The sequence below is a fragment of the Carcharodon carcharias genome, chromosome 25, assembly GCF_017639515.1.
Source record: "Carcharodon carcharias isolate sCarCar2 chromosome 25, sCarCar2.pri, whole genome shotgun sequence".
Taxonomy (NCBI): Eukaryota; Metazoa; Chordata; class Chondrichthyes; order Lamniformes; family Lamnidae; genus Carcharodon; species Carcharodon carcharias.
The window spans coordinates 17813610-17832943 of record NC_054491.1 but is presented as its reverse complement, the minus strand read 5'-3'; the positions used below and the strand labels follow the sequence as shown (position 1 = coordinate 17832943).

Here is a 19334-nt window from a genome sequence, read left to right as displayed (position 1 = left end):
AAATTGTAAGTAGTTGAGGCCCAGCATTGATTCCTGTGGCACTCTGCTTGTCACATCTTGCCAACCCGAAAATGCCCCATTTATCATGACTCTCTGTTTATTGTTAGCTAACCAATCCTCTATCCATGCTAATATGTTATCCCCTACACCATGAGCTCTTAGGGTGCAACATCAAAGGTTACTACGCAAACTATCAAATGCCTTTTGGAAATCTAAGTACACCACATCCACAGGTTCCCCTTTATCCACATTGCTTGTTACTTCCTCGAAGAACTCCAGTAAATTAGTCAAACATGATTTCCCTTTCACTAAGCTATGTTGGCTCTGTCTGATTACATTGAGATTTTCTAAGCGCCCGCTATAACCTCCTCAGCATTTTCTCTATGACAGATGTTAAGCTAACTGGCATGTAATTTCCTGCTTTCTGTCTCCTTTCTTGAAAGAGGAGTCACATTTGCTACTTTCCAAGCTAATGGGATCATTTCAAAATCTAGGGAATTTTGGAAAATTAAAACCAATGCACCTACTATCTCAGCAGCCACGTCTTTTAAGACCCGAGGATGAAGTCCATCAGGACCAAGAAACTTGTCAACTTTTAGTTCTAATAATTTTCCCAGTATCCTTTCCCTGGTGATTGTAATTGTTTTAAGTTTCTCCCTTTCACCTCCTGATTCATAACTATATCTGGGATATTATTTGTATATTCTACACTGAAGACAGATGTAAAATATCTATTCAATTTATTCACCATTTCTATATTTACCATTATTAATTACCCAGACTCACTCCAGAGGCCAACACTCATTTTACTTACAGTTTTCCTTTTTAAATAGCTATAGAAATTCTTAATATCTGTTTTTATACTTCTAGCTAGCTTTTTCTTGTGCTCTAATTTCTCCCTCCTTATTAATAATTTAGTCATTCTTTGCTGTTCTTTATATTCTGTCCAATCTGCTGACATGCCACTGTTCTTTGAAGAATGATATGCTTTTTGTTTCAATTTGATACTATCTTTAACTTACTTAGTTAGCCACGGATGGTGCGTCCTTCCCTTGGAGTTTTTCTTTCTCACTGGAATGTATCTTTTTTGAGTATTCTGAAATATCTCCTTAAATATCTGCAACTGCATCTCCACTGACCTTAACCTAATTTCCAAGTTCACTTTAGCCAGCTCTGTCTTCATGTCTTCATAATTGACCTTAATTAAACTTAAAATACTAGTCTTAGATGCACTCTTCTCTCCCTCGAACTGAATGTGAAACTCAATCATAATATGATCACTGACATCTAGGGGTGCCTTCACTACAAGGTCATTAATTAATCCTGTCTCATATATTACAGATCTAGTATAGCATGCTCTCTGGTTGACTCTAGGACGTGCTGCTCTAAGAAACTGTCCCCAAAACAATCTATAAGCTCATCTGATTTGTCCAATCCATATGTAGATTAAAACCACTCATGATTATCACTATACCTTTCTCTCAAGCCCTCATTATTTCTTCCTACCCTGTCCTACAGTTTGGTTACTGTTAAGGGGTCTGTAAATTATTCCACAAGTGACTTCTTGTTTTCACTAGTTCTCATCTCTATCCAAACCGATTCTACACTTTGACCTTCAGAACTAAGGTCAACCCTCTCCATTGTACCAATGTCATCCTTAATTAACAGAGCTACCCATTCACCTTTTCTTACCTTCCTGTCCTTCCTAAATGTCATGTACTCTTAAATATTCAGGTCTCAGTTTTTGTCATCCTGCAGCCATGCCTCTGAATTGGCTATCAGATCATATGCATTTATTTCTATTTGCACTGTCAATTCATCTGTTTTGTTGTGAATGATATGCATTCAAATGCAGAGCCTTTAGTTATGTCTTTTTACTATTTCTGTAAACTTTAGCTTAATCTGCTGGTACAGTCTTGGATATGTACATTCTGTCCCTTTCTGCCACACTCTGATCATCATTTCCCTTATTGCTACTTTGCTTTCTTGCCTTGTCTTCCCTACTTAATTTATCACATCTTCCCAAACTTGATCCCGCGCCCCCACTAATTAGTTTAAAGCCTTCTCTACTCCACTAGTTATACAATTCGCCAGAACACTGTTCCCAGCAGGGTTCAGGTGAAGACCATCCCAATGATACAGCTCCCACTTTCCACAGTACTGGTGCCAGTGCCCCATGAATCGTAATCCATTTCTCCCATACTAATCTTTGAGCTACACATTTATAATCTTATTTACCCTTTGCGAATTTGTTCGTGGCTCAGGTAGTAATCCAGAGGTTATTACCTTTGAGGTACTGCTTTTTAACTTAGCCCTCAGTTGCTCATAATCCCTCAGAAGAACCCCTCTCCTAGTTCTATCTATGGCTTTGGTACCTACGTGGTACCAAATGTAAGTTCCTTTCCTGCCCAGATCAGATGTCCCAAACTCTGGCACCAGGCAGGCATCACAGCCAGCTGAACTCTCGTTCTCGGCTACAGAGAACTGTGTCTATCCCCCTGACTACACTGTCCCCTACTACCATCACATTCCTCAATAACATCGCCCACTTGAATGGCTTCCTGTACCAAAGTTCCATGGTCAGTTTTCTCATCCAGCCTGCAGCCACCACTTTCTTCCATACAGGTTGCAAAAACCTCAAACTAATTGCAAGGGCTTTTACCTTCTTGATCCCCATTGCTGCCTCACTTACAGTCACACCCTGCTGTCCCTGACCACTGACCAATCAGAAGACCCCATCTTAAGGGATGTAACTGCCTCCTGCAACAAAGCGTCCAGGTAACCTTCCCCCTCCCTGATGCATCGTAGCGTTTGCAGCCCTGCTGCAGCTCAACGACTCTCAGCCAAAGCTCTTCAAGCCTCAGACACTTAGTTACAAATGTGTTTGCCCTGGATCACACTGGTGTTCCAGGACCTCCCACATTCTGCAGTTGCAACACATTGCCTGTCCTGCCATCTTATTAATTATATGTAATTAATAAACCCTACTATTCCCAATAAACTTTACTAGTGGAAATAAAGCTTACTAATACTAATAAAACCTTAAAATTACTAATAAATTGCACTAGTTTTGAAAGCAATGTGAGCAAAATGCTCACCAACAATCACTTAACTGTTTCTCTGTGATTTTTGATTTTCTTTTCTGAACTCAGATTGGACACAGCTGGCTAGCTGAACTCCTGGGACATGATCTTTAGGTCGGGGAGCAGGGGGCAGGGCCCACTCGCCGACGCGGTATGACGCCGGGCAGAACTCCCAATGTCACCCCGCGTCATCTCAGTTTTCAGGTCGGCGGGGGCAAGGCCAAATCAGCTGTGCGCCTGCCAACCTGACAACGGCCTGTTGAAGCCATTGACAAAGTCATTAACTTCATTAATGGACCTTCCTATCCAACCTTAAGGTTGGTGGGCAGGCCAGGAACCCTGGCGGGCTTCAAAAAAAAGCATGAAACCTCATGCATGGGCGGGATGAGGTTTCATGAGGGTTTTAAAAAATTTAATAAATGTTCGATTTAAAGTGGTGGACATGTCCCAACTCATGTGACAATGTCACATGGGGTGTGTGGAGACATGTCAGGGAAATTTTGTTTTTGTACCTTTACCATTTTTACATTTGGAGTCGATCTCCCTGAGGCAGCCCTTAGCCTCAGGGAGATCAGTTTGTTCTTTCACACACATGCACGAAAGAGCGCACACTCAGCTGTGGAACCGCCCTGCCCCTTCCCCCCCCCCCCACCCCCCCCCCCACCCCCCCCCGCCAAACCAGCACAGGGAGTGGCCCACCCACGTAAAATGGAGGTGCGCCTGCCTGCGCCCGCTCCTGCACTTCCTCCCCGATGGGGGGAAAATTCTTCCCCTGATGCCCTAACAGCTCTCGCTGTTTTAAACGGTAAAAAGACTGATTCAGGATAGCTGTCCATCCAGAAACCACGTTGTGATTTGACACCCCCATGTGGTCAGAAAAATGTGCTGCACCACCAGGAAGCTTTGCCAAAAGACTTCCATTTGTTTGGTGTTTTTCATAACCTCAGGATGTCCCAAAGCACTATACAGCCAATTAAGTACTTTTGAAGTGTAATTACTGCTATAATGCAGAAAGTGTGGCAGCTAATTTGCACACAGCAGTGTCCCACAAACAGCAATGAGATAATGACCAAATTATCTGCTTTTCAAGGATGTTGTTCGAGGGATACATGTAGGCAAAGACTTCCCTGTTTGTCTTCAAAATAGTGCCAGAGCACATAGAATCAAACAGCACAGAAGGAGGCCATTTTCCCCAGCATGCATGTACTGTCTCTTTCAAAGAGTTATCTAATTAGTCATAATCTCCCACTCTTACTTCATTGCCCTGCACTTGTTTCTCTTTTCAAACATGTATATAATTTACCCCTTGAAAGTTACTACTGAATCTGCTTCCATTCCCCTTTTCAGACAGTGTACTCTAGATCAAGACAACATGTTACTTCAAAAAAAATCTCCCCATCTCCCCTGAGGTTTTCCATCCATTGACATTGCCCTGCCTTCTTTGCTCTGTGCACTCTAAGCTTGGTTAAGATACTGCACCCTTTACAACTCTTTGAATACTCTGCCTTTCAGGATCTTATAAGTCCATTTGAGAGGAAAAAGAAGGCCGTAGTTTAGTGTCTCTTCTGAAAGTTAGTACCTCTGATGATGCAGCACTCCCTCAATATTGCACCGGAGTCTCAGCCTAGGTGTTGTGCCCCAGTCCCTGGAGTGGGACTGGATCAAAAACACTTTGTTTAGAACCTGTTCTGAAAAAGAGTCTGTAACATACTTTGTGTTCCCTCTGTACATGCTTTCTGCCCTGCTGGGTATGTCCAGTGTTTAATTTTGTTTAATATTTCTCGCATCTGCAGTATTTTGCTTTCTATTCTTATGTTCAGAGCTGGTCTATCTTCTGTCTAGAGGACCATACTTGATTCACGTACTTGGAAATGTTTCCCGTGTATTATTTTTAAAATAGTTTTCAGTAAATGATCCTATGTAGAGTATTTGCACAAGGAATTGCATACTTCTGGATGTTGAAAACTGCCATGCCGCTGGCAAACGTCTATGCCAGATTAAGTCATTTTTATACTGTGCTGTCTTCAAAGCTAAGGTATAAAGTTCAGCCAAGCAGACAACTGCATTTTCAATTGTAATTGACCTGGAATTGTTAATTTTGTATTTCAGTTATCATATTGGATGAGATTCCTAATTTCCACCTTATGTATAACCTAAAATGATCAATCTTGGCTAAATTTAAAACTGCTTGTTTAAAAACTGATGGAATTACCACCAGTAAAAGAAAGCTGTGTGTAGTGATAATGACAGTGTGTGGTTTTGTAAATTATTAGAAAAATAAGTCCTTCAGGCAGTTTGTGATTCTTGCTTTTCTGGTGAATTTTTATGCTCCTTGAGGTTAACAATTTCAGTGCTGTCATGGGAACGCTATTGATACCTACATCAACCATGCCAATAGGGATACAGAGTAAAGCTCCTTGTACCTTGCCCCAAGCTCACAACAGCACCCTCTGCTGCACCATTGTGGCACTTTAACTTAAAGCACCATTTATTCCTGAAACCTTCCTGAATTTTTGCCCTGATAAGGAGGTGGGCAAGTGTGTATTTTCATGCTGCCGGCTGGCATCCTGGTTTGCTGGCACCAACCTGCCCACGGGCTATTTTTCTGGAGGCACGATTTGGGTGGAAGAGCTACCTACCCACAAAACGCGGGTAGCAAATTAAGCTAATTTGAAGACCAGTTAAGACCAATTATCGGAAGCTGACTGGAAATTTTCAGTTGGCCCATGGGCTCCCCTCAGTGTCAAGAACAATGCAGCCCACGCTCCTGATCTGCGGGCACCCGGTGCGGATTGGGGGGGCCGGGGAGGGAGGAGAACCTCCTTGTGCTCTTGCTGCTGGGCCTGGCCATGTTGGTCATTAACAGGTTCAGGCAATGGGCGATCGAGGGGGTCATCCCTCTGTCTGACTGTCTGCCCCTTTTCTGCAGCTATGTTCGCGGCTGGGTGTCCCTGGAGAGGGGGCACGTGGTGTCCGCTGATACCGTCGAGGCCTTGGTGGACACCGCAGGGACTGGAGTGCTTTATCGACCCCTTTGATCACATTTTGATCTAATGTTTGTAAGTTCTTTAAGTTTTGTCTTTTGTTTTTGCAGTTTCCCTTTAAGGGGCTGCCTTTTAATTTGTCCCTTGATTTGTTAATTTAGTTTATTTGGCTTGTACTCAAAAATGTTACCTGGAGGCAGCCTTCTGGCAACAGACGGGAGGGCCAGCACACCTTGCAGGCTTCTTGCCTCCCCAGCCGCAACTGCAGCTGCAAGCCACTCCACAATGGCAACCGGATAGCTGTGGCCATTTGCTGAGAGAGCACCTCAAGGTGGAGGTGCCCTCTCTGTCTCTCCCTTCCCTGTGATAACAAGCTGCAGCTCCTTCTGTGCAGGAGGGCCTCTTTATTTGGACTGTGAATATATCCTCTGGACACTAAATGACTAATTCAGGGAAAATCACTGTTAGATGATTGCTCAACACAGTGCGGGGTGCCCCCCCCCCCCCCACCGACCCCTGCAAAACCAACCTGACTCCGATGTTGGAGTCCAAACCCAAGATGCAACGTGAATCTGGGTTGAAATTGGCTGTTTATGGGAAACGTTTACCAGTGACAGTGAGGAGATGTTCATCTGATTAGTTCAGGCTGCATTTTAATCCAAACTACTGAATGGAAAGGAATTTCATTCAAACCCCCTGCATCAGCCAGTGCTGAATTTTGCCTTTTTAAACTAAATGCATTATTGTTTGGACTGCAATTTTCATGAGCACCATTTTTTTGTTTCTTGGTGGTAATGTGGTTGCTAAGAGAATAAGTTACCTTATTTAACGCACCATTTTCTATAAGTGCTGTCGTCAGATTGCATTTTAAACTTGTTCTAAGCTTCTGATGGAGGTACAAAACAAAATTAGTTTCTCTTTTATTGGAATTCCTAATGGATGTTTCACTATGGATGGAGCTCCGCAGCTTTTAGGACGAATGCAACTCCTAAAAATGTGTTCAGATCACCTGTTGTAATTTTAAGGCTTGGCTGGCAATTTTTCTTAATGTGCAACGTTTTGAAATAGGAACAGGAGAGGGCCATTCAGCCTGTCAATTCAATATAATCATGGCTGATTGAACACTTATTGTCTTTTACCCACAGTATTCCCATAACCCTTTATGTTATTGTTAATCAGAAATCTGTCAACCTCTATTTTAAACATGCACAATGACTGAGCTTCCACGGCCCTCTGGGGTAGAGAATTCGAAAGATTCACAACCTCTCTGTAAAGAAATTTCTCCTCATCTCAGTCCTAACTGGCTTCCCCCTTAATCCATGCCAGTATATTGCCACTTGTCCCCGTGCTTTTATTTTGCTAATCAACCTCCTGTGGGGGACTTATCAAAAGCCTATTCTGACGACCCAAGTATACCACGTCCATCAACTCTCCTTTCTCAATTTTCTTAGTAACATCCTCAAAAAAACTCCAGCAAGTTCACCAAACAGATTTCCCTTTTGCAAATCCATGCTGACTATGCCCAATTGGATCATGATTATCCAAGTATCCATTTACCACACCCTTTATAATAGCATTTTCTCTACTACTGATGTAAGACTAACAGGTCTGTAGCTCCCTGTTTTCTCTCTCCTTCCCTTCTTAAATAGTGGGATGACAATTGCTATCTTGCAATCTTCAGGAACCATTCCAGAATCTGTAGAATTTTGGAAACTGATCACCAATGCTCAATGTTACTTATCTCTGTAGTAACCTCTTGCAACACTCTGAGATGCAGAATATCAGGTCCCGGGTACTTATCAACTTTCAGTCCCATTAATTTCTCCAATACAACCTTCTTACTTATAATAATTTCCTTCAACTCTTCATTCTCCCTAGTCCCTTGGATCTCTAAATCTGGGAGATTTCCTGTATCTTCCTCAGTGAAAACAGACACAAAGTAATCATTTAGCTTCTCTGCCATTTCTCTTATTTCCCATTATGAATCCACCTGACTCTGTCTGTAATGGACCCACATTTGTCTTAGTCAAACGCTTCCTTTTTACATACCTTCAGAAGCTTTTACAGTCCGTTTTTATGTTTTTTGCTAGATTGCATTCATATTCTACACGAATTTGGTAGTGACATCTTGCTTCTACATGAAATCTTCATAAACGTCTGTAGCTTCCAACATCCGTGACTGAACCTACATACAGGCTAACAGATATTCTGAAGAACTCTGAGATCTGCATTAAAGTGGTGCATGAAACAGCTAGATACACAATCCATGTAACCTAACTAATCCTATTGTTTGTGTCGACCTGGCTTTGACAGCAGGAGCAGCACGGACGTGTCTGTGTGGAAGCTTTTACTCGTCCTTTTGTTCTTCCCTTGTTTTCCTGCAAAGGAATTTGTGTGCTTTGTTTCATTAAAACTTGTTAAATTGACCATATCTTCCAAGCGATCATGATTTATGGCTTTGTCATAGGTGAATTATGCTGGTCTTTTAATTTTGAGGTAATGAATTTGATTCTGCGGTACTGTTGTACTGTTTCTGTGCATGAAACATTCCATGTGGAGCCTGTTAATGAGCGAATTCCCTCATTGAACTCATTTTTAAAAATTAAATGATTAGAGCTCCTTTAATTGCTTAATTGGTTAAGGCAGTGAGAAGCTCACCATACAGACTAGGCAGGTTGCAGGTTTGTTGCTGATTGGAAGATGAGCAGAGGAGTTCACTTGGTGACTTGGTCAACATCACTAAATTAGATTATCTGGTTATTTAACTTGTTGCTGTTTGTGATGCAAATTTATTGCTGTATTTCCTTACGTTACAACAGCGATTATACTTCAAAAGCACTTAATTGGTTGTGTTTCATTCAGGGTAGGGTTTTGTTTTATTTCGAGGTTGGGAAATGCACGATGTAAATGCAACTGCTTCTAATTACAATTCATTATAATGGTTTCAACTTCTAGAAGGAGTGCTGAAGGTGCAACTCTTATTTTTACTTTTTTGTATTGTGCAAAATATTCACACTCTTGGGTTCATATGGAATATAACATCATAGATATTTTGCAATTCTTCCATGTGAGTGCAGTGAACATCATCTGTGATTATATAGTTCTGCACATTAAGGTTAGGCTGCTTGGTTGTTAATCCCAATAATTGTATGTTGAGGAAGAATGAGTCTGAAGCTGGCCTGTACCTTTAAAACAGGTTTATTTCCAAGACAGCAAAGTAAAGTCACAGACTCTCCCAGTTCCTCCCAGACACCCGGAGTGATATCTTGAAATGATTCCCTAACCCTTCCCTAATTGGGGACTGCTATGTTTAGCTACCAACTTAAAGCATGTATTCTATTGAAGCACGACTTCAACATTAACATTGGTGACTAACCTGAGATCATCTTTGGTCAGGGTGTGCTGGGGAGTTAATGAAGCAGTATAGCAGGTTAGAGGTGACTCCTTCCTTGACTGCTTCATCAAATAAAATGGTGGATACTCTGTCAATGCTATTATTTCTGAGGAGTAATTTATTGACCTTGATTCTTGCATCTGTACCGTATTGGTTCCGAGCAGCCATTTGAGCAATTATAACAAGTTGAAGTTCTTTTGCTTTAATAATACTGTTGCGCTTTCATTCGTGTAACTTTGTACTTCTCCATTCTTCAGGTAAGCACGGTCATACCTTTAAACTGAGATGACAGCAACTGCACTGCGAATAGGGGACCAATTAATCCTAGAAGAGGATTATGATGAGAATTATATCCCGAATGAACAAGGTATTTGAACTCGGGTTTACTTTGTACCTGTGTTTGCTAATTGATTTTAAGTGCCACAGATAGCTAATTGGGCATAGACTGAGTACTGCTCAGGCAATATCCAAATCAACTGGAGGCCTAAAGCTGGCCGGAAATTGGGGCTTGAACTTTATTGACATTTTAGGCATGATCTTCTGGTGCCTCCACAGATATTACCTTAAATGTCCGAGCTAAATGTTGGGGCCGCTTGCTTCCCTGGGATTGGCCTGAAGTTAAGTTCTGAGAATGGAGTTGCAGCAGGCAATGAGGATCATGGGTGGGGTGGGAAAGGAAGAATGTTGGCCAGCACAGGCAAGTCACCATCTCCTCTCTGCAGAAGCAGGCTGTCTTTTCTTAAGAAAAACTTGCCTTTTGCTGGTGGCCATATTAGCAGCTGATCAACCCTGCGTGGGATGGACCATTTCCTGTTCTGTCCAACATAAACAGATTTTGCAGGGGGATCCTTGAACAGCCTTCTAATTAACATGTGAAGTGAGTCTGTGACTCCTAAAAATTGGACCTGATGAATTTAGTCAGTGCCCAAATGCCCATACATATTTGGCACAGACCATTCCCCTGCAGAAATTGTCAGCATGATATCTACTTTATGCATGAGGAACTGGCACAATGCGGAGCAATATGTCTCCCCAGGTTTTTCCTAGTTTTCCTTCTTTCATCCTAGACGTCCCATGATACAACAGTGATGGAGTGTTCATTAATCATGACAACCAGTTGTCTAAAAATTAGTCTATATGAGGCAAAGAAAACACCCAAAGGATGAAAATATTTGGCACCACGGATCCAAAGTCACCTATTCCTCCCAAGCATGCTACACTTAGAACATGTCATGTCACAAATTACTCATTTGCTGGACCCCAAAATATTATTTCCAGTAATAAATCTATCTAACTTGCATTTTAATGAATCAGCGCTGTGCGCTTTGTTACGACCACAGCTGATATTTGCTGAGCAAGCTGGATCCCAGAGGGAAACCTGCCTTCCTGACCATAACTTTTTTTGTATTTTGAAAACAAGGAAGAAAAGCTACTGATCCCAGAAGCATAGAACTTCAGTATCACCTTCAGGATTTTAAGGGTTAAAAGATTTATTGACAAGAAAAAAAAACTTAAGCACACAAGATTAAAGTTGAAACTTTACAACAGTTTGACAGTTCAACACAGTTGAAACAATCTTACAATCTAACCCCCCCTCAAAAAGCCCACTTGGTCAGAATACTCAAGTAAGCTACTTGGCAACAACTCCCTCATAGGTTTTTAACTTTTAAAATCAAATAATAATACCCCAAGGCAAAACTGCTGTGCTTTAGTAAAGGTATACCACACAACTCCTCAAACGTTTCCACCCTGCTGTGGGAATCCAAGAAAGTTCAGAAAACAAACTGCTTTCTGAAGCAAAGACTTCTGGTTTGACTGGATGGCTGTTTCAGATTTCACACCTTCTCTCAGCCACAGAGCTGGTCTCAGGACATCTCCCCCACAACTCAGCTCAACATCATTCCTTAAGTATCCTTTTCCCCTTTCATCTAAGATTCTATTGTCCTCAGCAACTCTTTGAATTCAACTTTTCCATAATATAAAAATCTTTAATGTTTTCCTATTGCCTCCACTTTTGGGTCAAATAAAACTTAATAACTTTCCCTTATTTATTTATGAAATCTTTGTAAGTTGTAAAAATCCCTTAGCCTCCCCTATGAAATTTAACAGCTGAAAAGCCAAGTCCCTATCTATCTCCTAATACAAAATTTTAAAACCCAACCTATTTACTTGTAAATCCAACTTCACCATAGCCTCTCATTACAAATGCATGCATTTAGCTCCTTTACCCTTTTATCTCTCAATTCTCACAGACAAGCTGTCTCTAGTAAAGTTCCTCCAGTTTAATTAATCATGGACACACATACAGCCTTCTTTATAGAATACCACCATATTCCCAAAATATTTTAAAATAAGCCATCTTCACAGCTTCCACCGTCACCTCCAGAGGGTCTGTTTCATCAGTTTATCACATACTTTGGTTACCCTTTTCTGTTTACTTTAAATAACTGCAATATTCTTTTTTTTCCTGAGTTGACTAGGACTGTGCAAAGAATTGTCAGCACAGTTGCATCGATGATTTATAAAGTGGAAGGATTGCCTTACTATTTCAGCTCACTGTTGACCTTTTAATAAATGTCAGCATCAGATTGTTTTCTGCTTTTGATGTTGATCGAAGGGGGAGCATTGGCCAGGATACCCGCTTTGTCCCCACCATGCATTTTCATGAAAAAGGACTGTCAAATGCATCAAAGTGGTTGCCTCTTAAGCACCTGATACTGTAAGTCTTTTTCCATGATGAGGTTATTCAGGTTGGAGCAAAAAGCAGCTGGGCTTGCAGTTTTATATAATTCCGAATTTATTGTTTAAATCCCAGTGGAGCAGCAAGAGGCTGAATTAAGTAAATGGCATTCTGCCAGACGGGTATCTGCCAGACAGGTATCACTGGCTGCTCCAATGATTCTTAAGTTATGGTCTTAAAATAGCAATCTGCTGCTCTGAGCCTTCAGAACAAGTCCCTGTATAAACCGATGAAGATGGTAGATTGTAGTTTTTATGTGGGTAACTTGTCAGCAACTGGTCTACTGATTTTGCATGTTGTAAAAGTTGATTTGAAATGTGCCATGGTCAGCTGAATGCAGTTCCACAAACAGGTAATTTATCACTTTACAGCATCCACTTTTTTTTTTAAACAAGAGTAAAATCTAAACCATAGATGAATTAGAGTGGTAGAGGGAATGAGAAAATATAAGCTCTGGCTTTTGTGATTCATGACCAAGAGTAAATAGGGATCTTGAGCTGATGGATAAAAGTCAACATTTAAGAAGTTAACATCTGTGAGTTTGGTTCACTTGGTAGCATTCTCACCTCTTAAGATCGAAGTTTGTAGATTCCAGCTTTATTTCAAGACTGAAGCACATAATCCAGGACAACATTTCGGTGCTTTACTAAGGAGGTGCCGCATTGTGGGAAGTGCTGTCTTTTGAATGAGATGTTAAAATGAAGTCTGCCTTCTTGCTTGGGTTGATGTAAAAGATCCTGTGGCACTATTTAAGGAGGAGTAGGGAAGTTCTCCAGTGTCAAGGAAGGTTAAGTCAGTGATTGAGGAGATGGCAATGGAATTCAACATGGTTAAGTTTAAAATCATAAATTACATAGGAAAAAAAGATTGTGAATTATATATAAAAATAGTTATGGGCTGGAAGTAACAATGAATTGTGAGGGTTTTTGTGGATATATTCTTAAAACCAATGATTCACTATTTGTAGGCAGCAAATATAGCAAATAAAATGATGGGATACACTTCCAAGATGATTCTACCTTGGAACTTTACTTTTTGGAGAAAATGAATGTGGTTGTGGTAAAGGGTCTTTTAAGATTTTAAATGGTTTGGAGAATTTGGATTCAGGAAAGCTCCTCTGTTGGGCATTGGATTCGGACTAGGATTCAACCACAAGCTATGGCAAGTTTATTTTCAGAAGACCTAAATAATGCAGGACTGTTAGTTCTAGAATCATAGTAAAGAATCTGATGGGATGCTTTCAAGAGTGGACTAGGTGGATCAATGGCTTTCTTGTGCACGGAACAACATCGTATTACTGTACTAAAAGTAAAGAGTGTTGAATGAGTACTAAAACTAGGTATCCATGTAAAATATTGCACTCATCAAATTAAATACCAGATGTTTGAACATTATGATTTATATTTTGGAGCTACAGTATCTGGACAAATAATAATAATAATAATGCAGCAACACCAAAAATAACACATGCATTACAAGCCTTGAAACAACAAGGGACATGGCATGGTTCGTTTTTGTTGCATATTGTTGCATTGGATGCCATGTTTGTATTAAACAGCTTCCTAGTGATTTGAAAAATAATTTGCTGTGTTACAGATTTGGCTTGTCACAGATTAGTCTAGCTATCTCTGCAGGATTGTCCTGTAATCTTCCAAACATTGCTCTGAGAAACCTGGGAAAAAAAAATCATAGGGGTATTTATTTTTTCATTTCTTTGAACATGCTTTAATTTGTTATTAATAAAAAGAAAATAGAGATGAGAATACATTATTTGACTGAGCATGACATTTGGAAGTGCAAGGCCATATGTGAAACATCCAAGGATTGGTTGAACCAGAGTTGGCAACCCCTATACATCATACAACAATTGAGTCAAGGAACATTTCTGACAACAATAGGTAATTATTCACATGCACTGAGACAAAAACAAATACAATATAAAGGGCACCCAGTAATCTTTCAACTTCAAAGAGAGACCACAAGGACACAAAACCTGAAGCAACTCAGCTGGACAATGCAGGAGGGATGTTGGTGGAAGATAGTGGGATCAGCTATATGAGAAGGCTGTTGAGAAGTTGAGAAAGATGAAGAGAGTGAGTGCAACCTGGTCAGAGAGGATGTAATTTTTAACATGGATTAGAGCCAGTTTCAGTGCCGTGATAGTGGTGGACACCTGATTGGAGAGGTTCAAATTTGCAGGTGCAGGTGACAACACATGGATTTTGGAGAGAAAGGTGAGCTTGGGGATGTGGTAGCAGTTTGTGAAGATGATTAAATTTCAAAAATACTTAATTGACTGTAAAGCACTTTGGAATGTCCTGAGTTTGTGAAAGGTTCTATAGAAATGCAAATATTTCTTTCTAACAGCTTACACGTTAGCTGTGAGATCAGCGGTGTATTGGAAATAGTATTGATAGAACAGGAGGTGTGTATCATGGCCACGGTGAGCTTGGTGAGTGCATGGGGAGATGGAAGAGAAACTAGAGAAAGATGTGGATTCAGGGGTGTGGTGAGGGATGTTTTGGGAAGCTTGGTAAAGCTGCTGAATAGATGGCTCAGTCTTTGTGACAAAGAAGGTCTTGAGCTATTGTTATATGTGTGTGTGTGTATAGAGGGGGCAGAAGAGAGGGTTTGAGATGGTTGGTAGAGGAGAAGACTGTGGGGACTATCTTTTTTTTCCATCCAGAATTCTCAGTAAAGGAGAGCTGTGCCCAATAGTGTTTTACATGTTCCAGGTTGACCCAGTGGCGTGCCATAAGCATTCTTGGACTTGAGGCAGTGAAGCTGGTGGCTGTATCAAGGGGAATAATTAGGGGTTCATTCATTGATTCTCTCATGGGATAGGGATATCCACATGTTGACCATCCCTAATTGCCTTTGAACTGAGTGGCTTGCTAAGTCATTTCAGAAGGCAGTTAAAAGTCAAGCATGGTATTGTGGGTCTGGAGTCATATGTAGGCCATACCCAGGTAAGGATGGCAGATTTGTTACACTAAAGGACATTAGTGAACCAGATGGGTTTTTTTTATGCCAATCGACAAAGATTTGCATGGTCACTAATACGAAGACTAGCTTTTTAATTCCAGATTTTCTTCATTGAGTTTAAATTCCACCAGCTGGCATGATGGGATTTGAAACCATATTCCCAAAACATTAGTCTGGTACTCTGGATTAGTAGCCCAATGACATTACGACTACTCCACCGTCTCCCATATGGGAGAGGGTAAGGGTTCTACTAGAGTCCAGTGCATCAAAGGTCATTGTGATTTAGCTGTGTCATCGGCTGTCCCTCAATTTGAGAATGACATTGACTCAGGGCCTTGAGTTCCAGCCATGGGTCTTTGTGTGACTGAACAGGCCAATTCTTCATTATTGATCAAAAGACCTTTGGCACATGTGGTCAGGATATCCATGAGGTAGTGGAATCCAGAGAGCAGGATTTGTTTCCTTTTCTTTCCCTTTCTGCTGCCACTCAGCCTCATCATTAAGACGTGACTCAAAGTGTAATGCAGCTTGATGGACATGTTCTTGCCATTCTGAACAATTAATAGCAAGCTCCTGCCAGTCTTTAAGATCGATGCTGCCACCCTTTAAGGAGAGCTTCAGAAACGTTTTCTTTGTCCTCCCCTGGAGCATTGGCCATTTGAGTGTTCAGAAAACAGGACCTTTTTGGTTATCTGGATACAATGTTCAGTCCATCGAAGTTAAGTTTACAGGAGTTAAACTGAATGCTTAGAACCATAGAAAAGTTACAGCACAGAAGGAGGCCATTCGGCCCATCTTGTCCATTCCAGCCCGAGGACACCCAGATGCCCTTTGTAATCCCACCTTCCTGCACCCAGCCCATAGCCCTGCAGCTTTCAGCACTTTAGGTGCAGATCCAGGTACTTTTTAAAAGAGTTTAAAGTTTTTGCCTCTACCACCAACTTGGGCAGTGAAATCCAGACACCCACTACCCTCTGCTTAAAAAAGTTCTTTCTCATGCCCCCCCTACACCTTCCACTTATCTTGAATCTATGTCCCCTGGTTCTAGAATTCTCCACCAAGGGAAGCAATTTTATCCTGTCCACTCCAAGTATTCCCCTCATAATTTTGTACACCTCAATCAAGTCACCTCTCAGCCTTCTTTGTTCTAAGGAAAATAACCCCAACCTATCCATTCTCTCCTCGTAGCTACACTTTTCCAACCCTAGCAAAACTCTTGTAAACCTCCTCTGCACTCTCTCCAGAGCTATTACGTCCTTTCTGTAATGTGGTGACCAGTACAAGTTGTGGAGCTTGCTTCAAGAAGGACACTAATGTTTGTTCGATGGTCCTCCCATTCAATCTAGGGGATGCTGTGGAGACATTGTTGATGGAATTTCTCTAGCGCTCTTATGTCGCTGATACACAGTCCAGGTTTCATTGCAGTACAGGAGCGTGGTGACAACAACTGCTCTGTATACTAGAACTTTTGTTGACTTGTAGAGGTCTTTATTGTCAGATATTCGCTGCTGTAGTTTGTGGAAAGAAGGCTGAGCTGATACAACTGATCCGGTGTTGAATCTCCTCATTAATGATGGCTTTTTGAGGGAGAGGTGAATACCAAGGAATGGGAAGTACTCAACACATTTCAGAATCTCTCCATCAACATGTATGCCTGATAATTGACTGTCTAGGTATGGGTTGGTATGCATTTTGTTTTGGCAACATTCAAGGGCAGGCAAGTTTCTTGCTGCAGAATTGAAGAGATCAAGAGTGCCTTGTAAATCTGATGCAAACTGTAGGTCACGTATATCTGTAGTGGTCAGTTTAGTTTTGATACGGAGGTGACTAAGGTTAAAGAGTTTACCAACCAGATGGCATTTAGTACTGACACCAGAGGGCAGTTGATCTTTAATAAGGTGAATAGCCACTATCAAGTTGATTGTAAATAGTATGGGAGCTGTAACACAGCCATGCTTGACACAAGCCTGGATTTTGAAGGCACCTGTTTCAGACCTCCCACTCAAGACATTTGCAGCTCAAGTTATATCATCAGGAAGCAATTGCAGGATTGATGAAGTTTCTTGGATATCCAAATCTTTGGAGCACAATTCACAGATTTACTGAATCAAATGCTTTGGTCAGGTCGATGAATGTAATGAGTTATTCTCAACATTTTTCTTGGATTTTTTCTGGCAACATGGCCATTTTGGAGGTTGCTCCTGAAAGGTCTAAAGCCACGCTGTGTCTCTTGGAGGATTTCTTTGACCACAGGAAGCAGGCGATTCAGGAGAATGTGTGTCAGGATTTTCCCTGCGATGGACAAGGGGAAAATACCTCAATAGTTCCCACAGCATGATTATCCCTTCTTGAAGGTAGTTACTATTATCAGTAGCTGCATAACTACCATTGGAACCAGAAGGCAAATGGCTGGATCATTAAGCATTTGAAAATGCTATTACAAGTCCCATTTTAGAATTTTATACACCCTTTTTTCTCCGTAATATCTTTCATATAATCCTTTTCATCCATGTCGGGTTTTTTCTTTTGTTAAGTGTGTGTCTTGATCCTCGGATAAACTGTCTCTACAGTGTGAAAATGACTTGAGCATCTTATTTAACTAGCAACTATTTGCACTTTATTTCAGGCCTGAAGTGCAGACAGACTGTCAAAGTGCTTTAAGGGCTGGTGAATAGAGAGTAAAGGCCAAGCAGGGGAGAGAAGTGGAAATTGTTTTAATAAAAACAGAAGATGTTAGAAATATGCAGCAGGGCAGATAGCATCTGTGGAGAGAGAAATAGAGTTAATGTTTCAGGACAATAATCTTTCATCAGAACTTGGAGTTGAAATTATTGAACTTTTATCAGGTTGTAGTTTTTTTTTAACTACACTAGTGAGTCATAACCATTTATTTTAAAGTTAATGGTTACCTAAAGGAAAATCATTAAAAGTCCCTACTTCCCTTGATCCCGTTACTTGGTCCCACAGTGCTGCTCCCCCCTCAATTAGAATGGACAGCACTTACAATGAATATCCAGACTGCCCATGAACAATTCTGTAGGAGATAAGCTAGTAAATAATAATAAATTATTAGTGATACAAGTGACCAAGTGCAAGTTCTCTTGATATGTTATCCTAAATTAACTGAGTTTGGGGTGGTCTTAACTGAGTTCCTAGTGGATGCAGCAGCCCCAAAAATCTGTATGTATAATGTGGAAAAATGCACATAATTGTTTGGGGGAGATCTTGAAGCCAATGTGGAAAGTTGGAACTATCACATTGATGCAGTGGAGAAGGCTGATTTGAATTTTTTGCTTCAAGATGCAATAAATGGATCAATGCAGAGAAAGTTTCCCTCACTAAGCAGCTCCTGCTGCATCTAAAATTGGACACTGAAAGAAAGAGCAGAAAAATGTTGCATTCCTTAGAATTGGTATTGTTCACCTGTGATGACACAAAATTATCAAAATATGTCATTGTTTTGTGATAGGTCGTGCAGTAGAATGTCATGGTGTCATTTTGGTAAAAATGATGGGAAAGCTTTTAGAAATGATAATTGGGGACAAAATTAACAGTCACTTGGACAAATATGGATTAATTAAGGAACGCCAGCACGGGTTTGTTAAGGGCAAATGAGTAATGTGGTTGACATGGACTTTCGAAAAGCATTTAATAATGTGCACCATAACAGGCTTGTTAGCAAAGTTGGAGCCATTGAACTAAAGGGACTGTAGCAATGTACATATGAAATTGGCTGAGTGACAGGAAACAGTTATGGTTCACGGTCATTTTCCAGATTGGAAGGAGGTATAAAATAGGCTTCTCATGTATCGGTGTTTGGACCTGTTTTTTTTGATCCACGTTAATGGTCTAGATGTGGGTGTGCATGGAATAATTTCAAAATTTGGAGCTGACACAAAACTAGGAAGTATTGTGAACTGTGAGGAGGATAGTGAAAATTCAAGAGAATAAAGACATATTGGTGGAATGGGCAGACATTGGCAGATGAAATTTAATGCAGAGAAGTGTGAAGTGATTAATTTTGGTAGGAAGAACGAGGAGAGGCAATATAAAATAACAGGTACTATTCTAAAGAGTGTGCAGGAGCAGAGGACTAGGGGATATATTTGTGTAAACCATTGAGGGTGGCAGAACAACTTGAGAAAGCA

At 40.9% G+C, this 19334-nt stretch overlaps 1 protein-coding gene across 4 annotated transcripts in view; it reads left to right on the top strand.

The window, feature by feature from the left end:
- The window catches only part of LOC121269706 (centrosomal protein of 164 kDa-like), a 208208-nt gene that overhangs the window by 18602 nt on the left and 170272 nt on the right, over nucleotides 1–19334 (top strand). For all 4 annotated transcript variants that reach the window (XM_041174537.1, XM_041174536.1, XM_041174535.1 and 1 more), the window contains exon 2: nucleotides 9719–9828. In XM_041174537.1, coding sequence (XP_041030471.1) covers nucleotides 9747–9828 — 82 coding nt within the window. In that variant the 5' untranslated portion in view covers nucleotides 9719–9746. The remainder of the gene's footprint in view (nucleotides 1–9718; nucleotides 9829–19334) is intronic.